The sequence below is a fragment of the Corvus kubaryi genome, unplaced genomic scaffold (genome assembly GCF_017639235.1).
Source record: "Corvus kubaryi isolate FWS band 111438036 unplaced genomic scaffold, C.kubaryi_AGA036_p1.0 split1-37355, whole genome shotgun sequence".
NCBI lineage: Eukaryota > Metazoa > Chordata > Aves > Passeriformes > Corvidae > Corvus > Corvus kubaryi.
In genome coordinates, this window is record NW_024582078.1 from 1,571,022 (window position 1) to 1,585,694 (window position 14,673).

General features: G+C 49.3%; 1 protein-coding gene across 6 annotated transcripts in view; it reads right to left on the bottom strand.

Moving 5' to 3' along the window:
- ANKS1A (ankyrin repeat and sterile alpha motif domain containing 1A) overlaps nt 1-14,673 on the bottom strand; it is a 78,506-nt gene that overhangs the window by 48,500 nt on the left and 15,333 nt on the right. For 4 of the 6 annotated variants that reach the window (XM_042013819.1, XM_042013817.1, XM_042013816.1 and 1 more), the window contains exons 2-9: nt 11,656-11,736; nt 10,789-10,945; nt 8,910-8,972; nt 4,071-4,367; nt 3,383-3,458; nt 2,997-3,098; nt 1,687-1,782; nt 1,406-1,602 (exon numbers count right to left, since the gene is read on the bottom strand). In XM_042013819.1, coding sequence (XP_041869753.1) covers nt 1,406-1,602; nt 1,687-1,782; nt 2,997-3,098; nt 3,383-3,458; nt 4,071-4,367; nt 8,910-8,972; nt 10,789-10,945; nt 11,656-11,736 — 1,069 coding nt within the window. The remainder of the gene's footprint in view (nt 1-1,405; nt 1,603-1,686; nt 1,783-2,996; nt 3,099-3,382; nt 3,459-4,070; nt 4,368-8,909; nt 8,973-10,788; nt 10,946-11,655; nt 11,737-14,673) is intronic. The other 2 variants (XM_042013820.1, XM_042013823.1) reach the window with 1 other exon arrangement.

The window sequence follows — 14,673 nt, forward strand, 5'->3', positions numbered from 1 at the left end:
GAAGAAGTTCAGCCCTAACAGCACAGAGCTGGGCAATGGCTGCTGCCTTTCCTCCTCTTCCTCAGGACACCGATCTGCTCACACAGGTCTCACTCACACCCAAACCAGCATCCCCACGGCATTACACAGGGGAGTGAGCAACGAGCTCATGGGAAGTAAGGGCTTGTGGCTTAGTTGAACTGATGCCAGAGGCATCTTTTATAGAGGAAAACTCTAGAGACCCAGAAACAATGGTGCACTGCTCTCCTCTGATATCCCAGGACTGCCACTGGGCAGCTGGAGCTGCTGCCTGGTCCCGAGGCTGAGCACATCCCGGGGCCACCTCCTGTCCGGCCACAGCTCCATCTAATGGCAAAGGGAGCAGCAGAGCTGCACTGCTCAAACTCAGCAAGTCCCGGGAGAAACTCTAGCGAGCTACTGGAGTATGTCCCTCTTCCTGCTCTCTTTTCACTGCAGTTCAGCCTCTCATCTTTCCTTACTTGTGACAGAGCTGAGCTTATTTCACAACAGACATCACCAGCACAGCACAGTGGCAAGATTTGATCAGTAACAGGACAGTGCACCTGGTACTGCATACCTGAAAGATCTGGCCAAAATGTCCATTATCCAAAGCTTTTGGCTCATTTCTATTCTACTTGCCCTCAGCACAAGCCAAAGGCTGCACCTCTTTGCACAGAGGGGAACCATGGTTACTGTGCCCCCAGCAGTTTAATTGTTCACTGCTGCTCTGCCTTTTGTCCAAAAATGCTTCCACAGAGCAGGCTTTGGAAAACCAAGCAGAACACAAAGCCTGAAGCTGACCCAGCACTGCAGGGCCCGTGTCCCATCTGCCCCACAGCAGCCTTCCCGCCAATCGCTACCGGGGCAGCAGATGCAGCTGACAGAAGGTGAGGAAGACTTCTCTGGGGACAGTTCCAGGAGCTCTGTGCTGCCTTGTAAAGCCTGGAGTACCCTCTACAGAGCTCTGCAAGTAATACACAAAAAACCTCCCTTTCACTGCCAACTAGTCTCCAACAGGTTATTCTTACAGATAATTTCCCGAGAGCCTCAGCTTTGGTAATGCAGTGAGCAAGACACGAGAAAACGCTCCACAAAAGTTTCCAGAACTTTTTCTGGACAAGAAGTCAGCCCTTCTGTGAACTGTAATCTCCTGACAGACCAAGATTCACTGGCACCAGTATCAAACTGCCAGAAAACAGGATACAACACGAGGTGAAACAAAGAAGCGGCTGCTTTTAGGCAATCCCTGTGAACAGGCCAGGGAAGGAGCAGAGGCACCTGCCTGTTCTGATCAATGTCAGGGAAGGATTTAAAGATTTCTTTAAGCTTGAGCAGCCTGCTGCAAAACCTGACCCTGCAGGTCAACCCCCCGTGCCTCTAGGGCAAGCAGCGGTGAGCTACGTACAGGCCTGACTCCAGCTGCTTTGAGGCCACTTGGTTCAGCTTCCTTATTCACAGATTCCCGGTCGGATGATCTCCCGCTGGCCAGGCTGTCCAGGGAGTGGCAGGATGTGGCATTGTACAAAGCTTCGTACGGGCTCTCCTCTTCAGGGTTCACATCGAAGTCGATGATTAGCTCTGTGACAGCTTTGTCCACATCACCTGAGCGGGGAAGAAAGAGACGGGATTGTCACTGGATCTCCCGACCTCAGTGCTGGCAAGGAGAGGAATGTTGGTGATGCCCACCCTGAGATGTCCGGCCTGAGGCATCGGTGGCTGGAGCGAGCGGGGCTGGAGCAGATTTCTCCACAGCTTTGGCACTTTTCTTCCCAACGGTGTAATCTGCAAGGGGGTTGGGAGACAGGGTCAGCTCACGTCAATCTGGTTTTCTGTCCCCTTCAGCGCATGCTACTTCCTCCCTTGTGGGTGGAAGGCCAACTGTCAGCTTATTAAGTGTCCAAAAAAAATAACATTATTAAAACTTGCAGCTCAGATCCCAAAATAGAAGCAGGCGGCCCCTTTAATCACAGGCACAAGGGTAGGGACGGTCCTTTGAACTTTCAGAGTCTTTAATCAGAAAGCTGCAAAGCTGCTGTACGGACACAGAGTCATGGAGCAGATTTGTGTTGCAGACACAAGCTCCATCACTGAACAGAGTCATAACAAGAGAAACCAATTGCAGCTGCAGCCCCCAACCACAGGCAAAGCCAGAAACATTCAGCTGATGTTACATCCAAGAGCAGCTCCCTCCCGGGGAAAACTAACAGCCTTTATCTGCAACACCTTCAGTTTTAAAGCCCATCTTTGTCTTCAGCTTCAGAATAAAGCTCAAACCTACCAGCCTCACAGGCGCAGCTTAGTTAAAAGTCTGAGAAGTGCTTTGAACCTGCAAAGCTCCCAAATGCTCAGCGTGAATAGTACACCCCAGCTCCAAATGCTTCTGATCCTCCCCACAGCTGAGAGGAAATGCAGACAGCGTAATTACAAGGTATGAATTTAGCCAAGATGTCACATTTCATTCCCGAATTTGGACAGACACAATGGACCAAGCGCCTTTATGAAGCACAAGTAATCAAGGCCTTTTCTGTAAATCTCATCTGCAAATTCCATGCCCAAGCCTCACAACAAGGCGAGGAGCAGGATGTGAGATCTGTGGACAACGATTTGCCTACACAGACACATAAAGGGGAGTTATACCAGAACCATTTCTAAAGCTGTTACTTTGCATTCTGCAAGCAGATTTAGGCTATCCTTAATTTTAATTAACTTCAAAAGTGAGCTAAACAAAGCTCAATTAAGCCCATTTAAACTGTAGAAGTCACGCCACACTCCCTCAGCAAAGGGCTAATTCTCCTAAATCCCCCCAAGTCCTCCTCCAAACATTTGGTCTGGAGAAGCTCACCCCAGCGTTTCAGCGCCGCTCCTTCCAACACAGCCCGAAGCTGCTTTGCTTTCGGCACTTTCCAGGTCTAGAAAGGCACATCCTGTACCTGCCCTAGCACAATCAGCACCCCGAGCTTTCCCCTCCTCCCCAGAGGCAGAGCTGCATTACCCACCTTCAATGAGAGCTGCTATGTGTTGGCTTTTCTGGGAAGGAAGCTCCCTCACAATGTCCAGAGCGGTCAGGCCTCTGTTATCCTTTATGTTCACATCAATACCTGTGGCAATAGGGGTATGGAGGGCAAAAGCAAGAATATTGTCTAACTGTGTGCAGGTTCATGTATTCCATCAAGTCACATTTGTGATCATCACTGGGGGGGAGCTATAAAACACTCTAGAGACAAATCTAAAGCCAAATTCTAAGAGCCAACCTCTCCTATATCCTGCTCCGAGGAGCTCCGACAGCTGGATGGAGAAACCTGCTGCACTAGAAAAGGATTTCCTCAAGCTCTGGGTGAAGGGATCACCACATTAGTGCTTCAAAGGGGGAACATTCTCTCACCTGCAGCCAGCAATATTTGTACCACATCTGTCTTGCCAAACAAAGCAGCTTCGTGCAAAGCACTGCCTTTCTCAGTCTGCAAATTAAATGGAAACATAGCATGAAGCCAGACAGCAGGGAATGGTGAGGGAGGCATGGCTTAGAGGGTTACAAAAGCAATAAATACACGGCGTTGTACACGAGGTGTGGGCAGCACTACCTACGGCTGAGGACGGACTATCAGCGTTACTACACTGCTGAGGATGTGGGATGGAAAAATGGGGATGGTTCCATCAGAGAGACCAACAAAAGGCCTTCTAGAGCTTGGCAGGAGGTCATGTCCTGACAAGGGAAAACAAGACCCACATACAAGCCATTGCTGTGAAAACAGCACATTCACAAGTGGCTTGATAGGAAGAGACACGTTTGCCTCCACTGCTATCAAGAGCTCACAGCACTGCAGGGCAGAACAGCTTCGGCCACAGGGTGTTTCTCTCCCTCACTCTGTGTCTGGGGCTTTGCCCGGCCCCTGCGCAGGCGTGAGGCATGCACAGCACCCGAGTGCCTCCGGGCAGCCTCCCCGAGCAACCCAGAGCTGCACAGACAGCCCAGCAGAAGACAAAGCTCTCCTCAGCTTCTGTGAGGAGAGGTTGGTGGAGCTCTCCAGGCCCCAGCGACCAGCCCAGCCCCACTCAGACACACCAGATACCTGATAGTTGCTGTCCATGCCAGCATCTAGGAGGACGTGGACCACAGCTTTGTGACCGTTCCTGGCTGCCAGGTGCAGCGGAGTGTGTTTCTTAGTGTTGCAGCTTAGCAGGTTGGGGTGGGCATTCAAGAGCATCTTGACCACTTCCAGCCTCCCATAGAGCGCGGCCAGGTCCAGGGGGGTCTCGAACTTGTTGTTGCGCATGGTGGGGTCGGTGAGCTCCTCCAGCAGCACCTTCACCACCTCGGTGTGGCCGTGCTGGGCCGCGCAGTGCAGCGCCGTCTCGTTGTCGTTGTTCTGAGGGGCACAGGCGGCAGCGCGTCAGGGCCGGGGCAGCGGCCGCCCCGCGCCTCGCTCCAACATTGAAGTTTAAATGCAAAAACAAGACAAAAAAAGCAACAGGGAAGCAGAGAGCCCAGTCTGAACCAGCCTGAGCAATGTTTCACCATCTCCCTGGGCATTTAGCATCCCCTCACAAGCTCATTGACCGGCCCACCCAGCCACAGCTTCGGGGACGTCCAGAACAACGCACTTCAGCTGTGGGAAAGAGGGCTACAGATGGACCAGCCTGCTTTCCAAGCACTAGGGTCAGAATCCAGGGGCCATGCTAAAGTTAAAGGGATGTTGAGCTGTATCCAGATTCCCATTAATGCTGCTGGCACCTGGGGAAGGCAGTCTGATATCTTGGCAGCATCCCACACTTCAGGGTGCCACAAAAATAAAAGGCTGAATATAAGGCAGGCAACCTGTTGTGTGAATTCTATTTGCTGGAGCTTCATCATCATCATTTTAGATTTAAACTTCAATTGTTTAAAATCCTACTTATCCTGGTTATAAGGGTCATTCCATCTCTGCAATTCTGGCTGTTTAGAGAAAGAGTGCACCCAGTCCCATGCAGTTTGTGACCCAGAGAGCCGTGCAATTCCACCACTGCAGGAACAAGCCAGGGCTCAGGTCAGCTGAGGGAAGCAATGTCTCAGTGACAAGGGAGCATCCCAGCTGGAAGCCAGACCCAAACCAGTGCATGCACCAGCAGCCAGGCTAAGAACCAGCAATGCAAAGCCCAAAGGTGAGCAGTCCAACACTCCACATATGTAGGTGCAAACTAGGAACATGGCCAGACCTAACAGAGCCTTTCCTCAAATTAAATTCCTCTCAAGTTTCTAGTTGTACTACTGTGTGTCATCCACAGAGGGATTCTGGTTTAAGCACTTTAGAAACAACTATCTGACAATTTGATCCTAAAAAAAGTTTAATACAAACAGTTACACACTTCAACTGAAAGAATCGCAGTTGAATTTGCCATTTTAACAACACTTCCATTAGAAATAAACAGAATGTTTTTGTCCTGCTGGAGGCAGCAGCACCACTGCAGAAGGGAATTTGATTCCTGCCTGCCTGCTGTGAGAGCACACGCACGCCTTGGGACACTGCTCAGCATTTTGCACCGTGTCACAAACCCGCGTGGCTGCACGAGCACTCGGATCCTGTGGAGGTGTTCAGTTGCTCTCAGGCTCACAGGAGTCCTGTCAACCCCCCCACTTGTTTGCATCTGGCTTTTGCATCACTTCTCAGCCACGGGCAAAGCACAAGGGAAGTGGGAGCTGGGTGAGGCTCCGGCAGCTGCAGTTTGTACAGAAGCGAAGTGAAGGAGGCAGGATCAGGCACATGCAGGGAGAGGGGGCAAACGGGGGCAAAGCATCACTGCCAGCACAGAAAGTCCAAGTCAAACAGGCTCTATCCTGGGGGGAGGCACATACACGTGGACAGAGGGTACTGCAGGATACAGAAGTCTGCACAAAAAATATACAAACGGAGTGAGAGGGGACAGAATAGAGAACGTCAGAGCTCACACCTGCCCGTCAGCTCACACTGCTGCTCTGGGGCATTTACAGGGTTGGCAAATCCCATTATTCCCGTTTGACAGGGTTGGGAGTGCAGGGATCAGGGAGCCCACGACAGCTGGCCCCAGGCTCTCAGCCTGGCCCGCAGCATGAGGGATCCTCACTGCCAGGCTTTGTGGAAAGACTGGATGACCCCAGCCCCTCTGAGCAGTGGGTCCCTGCCCCAGAGCTGTGGGGGCACACGCTGCTCATGCCATGCCAGCTCTGGCTACTGGGGATTTCCCTGGCTAGGACTGCCCCCCTCTCCTTTCTCCCTAGCACAGGCTATGTATCCCTCAGGGGGTTTTAAAGCATGCAGCAGCTCCAAACACCTGCCTGAGGGCTCAGAAATGGGAACACAACATCCTTTAAAAGCGTAATTGTTGGAGACTTCCCTCATCTTGCCTGCAATTCAGTCCAATTTTCCCTAAGCAGACTGGGGCTCCGATGCTCGAGGCAAAATCCCCAGACTTTCCTCCTGCAGCAGAGATCACCAGGGAGTAAAACTGCCCTGAATCATCACAGCAAGTCTCTCCCAATTCCAGACTGTGCAGTGGAAACTCCCACTACCACTTGAATCTTTATTGCCTCCATTTTGGGAGAGTTTTGAGCAGCCCAAAATACTACAGTTCTTCCAGGCATGGGAGTTTGCTCCCTTCCCACGTCACCTCTCCAGGCACAAACCAGAGCAGTGAGCAGGAGTGCGCAGACCTACAGATGTATTAGAGATGGAAAAGGAAAATTCCATTCCAGCAGCCAGAAGGCACATGGCTTCAAATTTCAGAACTACTTAGAAAAACAGAGCACTCAGGAGGGCTGGGGGCTGCATTCCTGCAGGAATCCTTGCATCCCCCCAGCTCTCAGCCGGGAGAGAGGAGTTGGGAGCAATGCCTGTCTGCAGAGCACAAACAGGACATGAGCAGGGATGGCTCTGCTTTCTTATGGGCTCCAGCATAGGTTTCAAGCCCTGGTAATGTGATACCACTCACCACACACAGCCCTGCTGTTCCTCACCCCATGCTCAAGTGGAGAATCCATAGCCCCTTCAGGCTCCGTGTCCATCCCGCACCCCCCGCTCCCAACACACCGTGAGATGGCTCCGACTGAGCCAAGGGAGACTTGGTTTAAACAAGGGAAAGTTTTCTGAGCCACAAAGATCTGAAGGGTTGAATAAACTGCCGAAGAAAGGCCACAGAGCTGTCCCTCTCTGAGGTTTTTGAGAAGTTGGTGGGAAAACTCTGGTCAGGAATGGTGTAAGGAGACTTGATCCTGCCCCAGGGTAAGGGAAAGCAGCTACATGGCCCTTCAGTCGCACTCAACGTACTTCCTTTGTAGGATTTTTGTCAGTGTCTGAGTGTCCAACACAGTCCTGCCCTATGTCAATAGACAACCTGCTGCTTGACTGCTCCAGTGCCCCTGAGAAAACACCAGAGTTTGTGTGACAGATACAATTCCCCATGCTCTTCATCGCACCTGGCCAGGAACTGGTGCAAAGCTGGTCAGAACTTGTGATGAACCCAACAACTGTGTGTAAATTATCTCTCTCTCCTTAAAACCAAAGCAAAGGTTCCCAAAATCTTGTCTTGCTCTAGAGAGCACCTCAGCCATTGTGAACACTGAACTGAGGCTTTAAATAATGCACTTCTCCACAGTATAAAACCCAAATTAGAGGACTCTTTAAACAAAAATCCACAAGAAAGGGAACTCCCAGGATATTCCCACTTTACATTCCTTCTTCATTCAACATCCCAATACTAGAGGGTGTAAAATTTTACTTGGTTATTGACAATGTTTTAGGAAGCTCCTTGCAGGCAACTGAACTGCTCAATTATGATGTTTCCACAGAAAACATAAAGGCATAAAATTCCCATCCAGATTTTTGTAAAAATCCTCGATTTGGATGAGCTTCACAGGATCGCATTTGTGCTCAGAGTGGGCACTGGTGACCCTGAAACAGAACTCTGCAAAACCACGCCTAACTCCCAGCAAGCACAGGAGCTCTAGCTATGTGTTTCTAAGGTCCTGCAGATCAAGCAGATGGAAACTCTGAGAGACAGGAATCAGCCATGGATGGCTGGATCCAAAGTAACTGGCTGGAAGCAGCTGTGGCATGGTGGCTCATGGCACAGGTGTCTCAGGACCGAGCAGCAGATTGTTTGTCATCCCTGGCTTGCAGCTTGACTAGAAATAAAACTGAAAAATGGTGTCTGAGAAACCACCACCAAGAATTTGATCTGCTTCTTCAACAGCTGTCTCAGCACATTGCATGAACTGATGTTGTGTCTTTTGTAGCTCAAGAGCAACTGAAAACAAGAGAGGAGCAAAACAGGTCAGAAAACAGGAACAGGAGACCAGGGCTGAAGGGTCAGACGACACCACGGACTGAACATCAAAAGAGAGACTGATGTAATAAGCAGGACATGGAGGACTTGGGAAGGGAGGCAGGAACGCCACTGTCCTCCCTTCTTCCCACCACCACCACAGGAATTAACTGTCCATTCAAACAACACACACAGCATTATGCATTTGATAGGAGAAAAGGCATCAAAATTCACTCCAAACAGCCCACAGAGAAAATGCAACCATGGTTAAGCAGGGGAAAAAAAATTCCTTCTCTTTGCATTTATCAGCAACATCAGCACATGAAACAAAACCTAAAACATTTAATTGAAGTAACATTACCTTTGGGAAGTCATCCAGCTCAATCAAGCAAATTGACCATCACTGCGTGTCCTACAAGGCTAAGCAAGGAAGGAGCCCCCAGGAAAGTAAGGAAAAGCTTCCCTTTAATTATGTTTCTATAACTGCTTTGAAGAGAGAAACCCACAGTAAATAAATGGTCCCATTTTCCTTTTCCCCAAGCAGCTGCGAAGTGAACAGGTATTATTGCACCTGGAAGCACGCGAGTGCAGCTTGGAGTGATGATGCAGTGAAATGCTGACAGCAAAGTACACACCTTGGCATTGATATATGGGTCAAAGGGGCCGTACTTTTTGAGTTCTTTGATCTCAAGAGCATTCTACAAAAAGGAAGAGGAAAAAGAAAAAAAATGTGATAATGAAATGGGTGAGATACAGCAACAAAGCAATGGGTGACTCCAAGGGGTGGAACGCCAGGACACAGCATCTTGTTCCAGTCAGAGCCATGGCCAGCAAAAGCCATTCCAGCTGGGATTGCTGTAACCTGGACCAGGCTCCAAGCACAGGCTCCTCAGCTGACTTCTCTCATTTAACAGGGTTCCTACTAAACAGACGTTAATGAAACATTACCTGGAAGGATCATACTAAGCTTTGGGTCTTTGCAAAGATGTCCCCTCTAGCTGCCCTACTCAGAGCAGAACATTCACACTCAGGGCCCTCACTCAATTCTTGTCAGATTGATTGAAAAGGGTTACCTGCACTCAAGCCTATGTCACCAGACTGAGTGCCTGCAGCTGTGCCTGGAGACCTGATTAACCACAGCCCCAAACCGGAAAATTATCACCAGAGTCATCAGAACACACACTCCTCGTTATTCCTGCTCAAAGGAGGAGTGAGACAGAATTGCACTACAACCAGATTTTTCACTCCATGATGTTTTAGCAGCATTTATCCCTGGGGCAGCCTAGTGCAGTGAGTCACCCGTCCTGGGAAACTTCAGTGTGGCACTTGGGTCCCCACAAAGAAGGACTGGGACTCCTAAACCTGGCTCTGAAAGGAGTTTGCTCCCCAGCTTCTTAAAAACTACCATGGAGCAAATCAACAGCATGGACTCCCCAGCTGCTCACCTTGACCGTGAGCTGAACTCAGGGCAGGGGTGTCTGACCTACCTGGGAATTACCTTTGGGATAAATGTTGAGGTTTAGCCTGGTAGCACTAAGGTAGGCAAACCTATTTTGGTTTACTCCTTTCCTCCTGAAAGAACACCTGAGTGGTTTGGGAGCTGATTCACAGGGACATCAGATGTTCCTGCCTAAGGGACAGGACGACGACAGCCCCTTGCTGCTTTAGCCACCTGATTTGGACCTGTCACTTTGTGTCTGCCAGGCTCACCCAGGGAGGGACAGTTCAGTGACACTGCTCAGCTGGCCTCGCTCATGAAACCAGTTCCTTAAACAAAACTCTGAAACAACAGGAATATTTGGGTCTTCCAGCAGTAGCATTTCAGATGTTCCCTGGAACTCTAAGATACCTCAGATGTCCATGGGGCACAGGAGCCAGCCCTCTGCAGCGGACACAGCTGTGTCGTATCCCTCACTCCCTCTGCACCCCAGACCAAAACCGTCAGCTTGACAAAAGGAACAAATCCAAGAGGCATTTTTTTCTTGCCTGATTGTGAAAATAATTCTTTAAGATTAAGCTAGGGATTTATCTGGGGGCAAGTAGTGTTAAAATTATCTTAGAACTTACAAATTAGTGAACTGGAGCAAGTGCCAGAGACAAGCCAGGAGAGCAGCTAAGAGAGCACGGCCAAAGAGACTGAACAAAGCTGCCTGGATTAGTTCCCAAAGGAGGGAGCCAATGGATCCTCTGCAGAACTAGAAACCTGCTCAGCTATCCAGCAGCTGAAAGGAAAACTGTGGGTTAGTTTTAGAAGCCCAGAAGCAGGAGACCACTTCCTAAGTGTTGAGCAGTTCTCATATTTATGTGCCTCTCTCTAAAACTTAAATACCTTTTCATCCTACCACTAACTCAGAACTGAATGTATTGCTTTAGGCAGTGCCCCTCTTATCCCACCAGCAAGTAGGACCTTACAACCATTGCTACTGGTTTGGGAAGGGTCAGGAGTCAGCTGAAGGAGTCTCTCTCCATGCCAGGGAAGTGATTCAATGACACATTAGAGAAAATCAGGCAGACCTGCTCATTCACTTTGGTGTGCGAAGGGCCCTGGTGGATGAGGAGCTTCACTATGTCAGCATCTCCCTTCCAGGCTGCCAAGTGCAGGGGGTAACAGCCCTTACAATCTGCCACATTGGTGAGCGCGTCGTTCCTCAGCAGAACTTCCACAACATCCCTGGAAGAGACAAGAACTCCAGTGAGACATTCAGTCCTTGTTTCACAGCTCACATTCTGCAGCAAGTACTGAACAAGAAGTTAATCTGAACAGCAATGTTTCAGACATCCTCTTGAAATGTGATTTTTAAGTGTTCCTATTAAATGCTGCCAAAGGAAATAAAAAAAAAAAGAAATAAATATTGCTGAGCTGAGCTCAGGAAAGATTCACGTTACTGCCATGCTAATGGAGAGAAACAGGGGCTGAAGTCAGCCACAAGCCTCTGCTGCAAAGTGAATTGCACCAGCACAACCAAGGTGAATAAAGATTTTAACTCTATTCCATTTCTTAATATCTCAGGCAGCAACAAGATCTACCACACTGAAGTTACTTAAAAATGTGATATGCACACAAGGGAATTACTAAGTGGTGCAGGCCCAGACCACCTTGGACTCCAGACAGACCACAGGGATTGTCACTGGGGGAGCCCCTTTCACACAGCATTACAGCTTATCCAAATTGCTTAGGAATAAAAGGGTGGTTGGAAACATCAGTGTTTCGAGATGCAAGATCACGCTGTGCAGCAGCCAAAGCACTGACATTCTCCACTTCCCCTGAAGATGGAGTAGTGCTGCACCAGGGCCTTGGCTGGTGACTGAACCACACAGCCGTGGCCAGGGAAGCACAAAGCATCCACCCCCTGTGACCCAAGGCATGGGAACAGCACTCACTTATGGCCATTCAGAGCAGCGTGGTGCAGCGGGGTGTATCCAGTGCTGTCAACGCAGTTCACATTGGGCCCTCTCCAGATGCTGCAAGACAAAACATGGACAGGGAACACTTAGGCAAACAGCAAACAGGGACAGGGCAAGGGGCAGGGTCAGCAGAGCTCTCACACCAAGGTGGGTATCTGACAGCTGTGGTTAGGGGCAGTCACACGGAGTGCAGGGCACGGCGTCAAGAGGAGGGGTCAACGTGTCAGCACACATCAGCACATGGAATCACTCCTCTGCTTCACCTCCTGCTTTCCAACCAGAGCTCCCACTGCCACATATCCTTCAGCCATACACAGGCTTGCCAAAAAGCATCTTCAGAGGAACATGTGTCTATTAGACTGAACCACATGAGACAGCAAACCATCGACCCACTGTTAATTCACACTCCACAGAAGAATTCTGATGGCTCTGGGAAACTGTCCTGCTCCACAGCAAGAGTCACAAGGGGTGGGTGTAAGTCAAAGACTGTGGGATACAGAGTCTGCTCTTGGTCACCACTGTGATTCCACTGTGACTTCTCACTGTCCCAAAATCACTTCCATCTGTCAGCTGCTGGCAGTCTGTACCAAAGAGTAGGTGGTCTCCCAGCACTTCTGGGAGTGTTAACTTCCCTCCCTTGCTCAAAAACCAAGCAGCACAGATTTAAGTACTAACCCTGGCAAGGATTACTCTTCCCCAAACCCTGGAGGGTGTCCCATTCACAGCAGCACAGAATGGCACAAGTAAGAGGCCAGTGCTGCTCCTGAGCTCGCTGTGAAAGGAGTGTGCTGCCTGCTGTCCCTCACCAGGGCCACCACCCTCTCCCAGAATGGGCATGAAACTCGAACCAGTACATGCTTATAAGCAAACTGGAACTGTTCACCTTTCCTGATGATGGCTCTCTCTAGTACAATATTGCTTTTTCTTCTTTTTCTCTACATCTCGAGTTCTTTTACTCAGAGTTTGAATTGAGACACAGGAGATCGAGTATTCTTGTTCAGACTTAGTTGTTTATTATATCTTATCAGTAATACAGCTGCAGTGTGCCTCTTTGTTGGAAAGGTGGAAAATGGCCATGAGTTTTAATTTTCCAAGCTTTTTAAAGTCTAAACTAACCAATAATGAGATATGTTTTTACTTACAATCCAATTACTAACTTTTCATGTTCTGCAGTGCAGAACTTCTGACCCAATGACAGAACATTCAGATTTGAGAAGAAAGAGAAGAAAGAAGACATAAATCCACACCCCAAATCCTCCATATTGTAACCTATTATTACCTATATCTCCTAAACCTAATTTTCTACATTTCTACGTATTTCACCCACTGATATAACTTTTAATTGCACAGCAACAACCTCAGTGCCATCACACAATTTAGGAAACTTTTCCCAGGGTTTTGGATCGAATATAGTGTGTTTCTGAGGATCACTGCCTCTCAGCACTGAAAGGCTGAAATTCTCAGAACCCAGGGTTCCAACAGTACAACCAACCCATCATCTGTGTGTGCTGGCCTGTTTTACACTCCATCCTTTTAGGAGTTACACGAGGCTCATTACAAGCCCTGACAATCCCACTTGTGCTGGTGGGTACAAAACACGGTGCATTTTCCTGGATGATTTCCTCTGGAGGTAAAATTTAACAGCACCCTCTGATCCTCAGCTGAACTGGTTTAAAATCAGCCAGCTGTGGCTCTGTTTGAAGCTGGCCTTTTCTGAGCAATCCATTTCCTCCCCAGCATGAAATCACAACGACTCATGTGGCCCAGAGGCTTTCTAAAACAGCAGTCATCACTGGGGGACTGCTAACCAGGAGCACTTCAGTGCCATACAGCAGGAAAGGCACCAAACCAAACCAACGGGAATCTCATGCAGACCGAGTGGAACTCCAGACGGGAATGAAGCAGCAGGCTCTCACTCTGCAGCATGTTTCAGTGGGAAATGGAAAGCCTGTCCCTGTCCCTTCCAAGTGACTCCTGATCTGCAGAGCATTATAAAAGGCTTTGCAGTCCTGAGACAGACCTGAGCTCTGCTAGAGGAGAGGCAGCTAAGGGGAAACTTTATCCAAGAGAACGGGCAAGTGAGCCACAAAATCCAATTTGCAAAGGATCAGAGGCTTATCCTGAGGCATCCTGCACACCACTCACCATCCTGTGCTCGAGGAGCAAACGGCAGATCAATACACACATGCAGTGCACCTCCAGCACTGACAACATTGTTCACAGGATGATGGCTTAAACTACATCCAGAAGGTCAGTGAGACACCAAAACCCCCCACTCAGAGTGTGTGCAGGAGTGCCCTGCCCGATTCAGCTCTGCAGTCCTGGAGCATGAAGGGGACTGAGTAGTGCTCAGCTCTGGTTTGTTCCTGGCAGTGGGCTCTTGCGGTGTGGTTGCCCAAATAATTTATTGCTGGATTTAAAGTGGCAATTAATGGTTAGAACTAGCGCCAGAAAGCCTTCTGTGCAGTCTAGAGCAGTTCTAACGTTGCACCTGTGCTGCCTTTGGCTGGGCTGTAACCTGGGCAGTGCCAGAGTCCCGTGGTTTTACACATTAAACTGAGCCGTGTTTGGAAACTGAGCTCAAACTGCTTGAGGGTGAACACATGAAAAACCAGCAGCAATTAACACAAATGTTTCTTTCAGCTGAAGTTACGAAACAAGGAAAACCAGGGTCAGTGGTGCAGTGGGCAGGGCTGGGGACCAGAGCCTGGGACATCCGTCCCCATCGGAGTGTGGTGTCCCCATGATAAAACACTTCCTTAGAAATCTCCAGGGCAATGCTTTAGAGTAAAATGCAAAGTTTGTTCAAGCAGCTCAGAGGAGGAGAAAAGCTGGAGCCCAGGAGGGAGCTGGTCTAGCAGTGAGCGCTGGGTGCTACAGAAACCAACTGCCAGGATCTGAAGATATTTTAAAAAAACCATCTGCTGTGTCCTCTCCTCCCCTTTGCCTTTTTATTCCTGCAAATAAAGAAAGCTTTTATCACAGAAAGGTCAA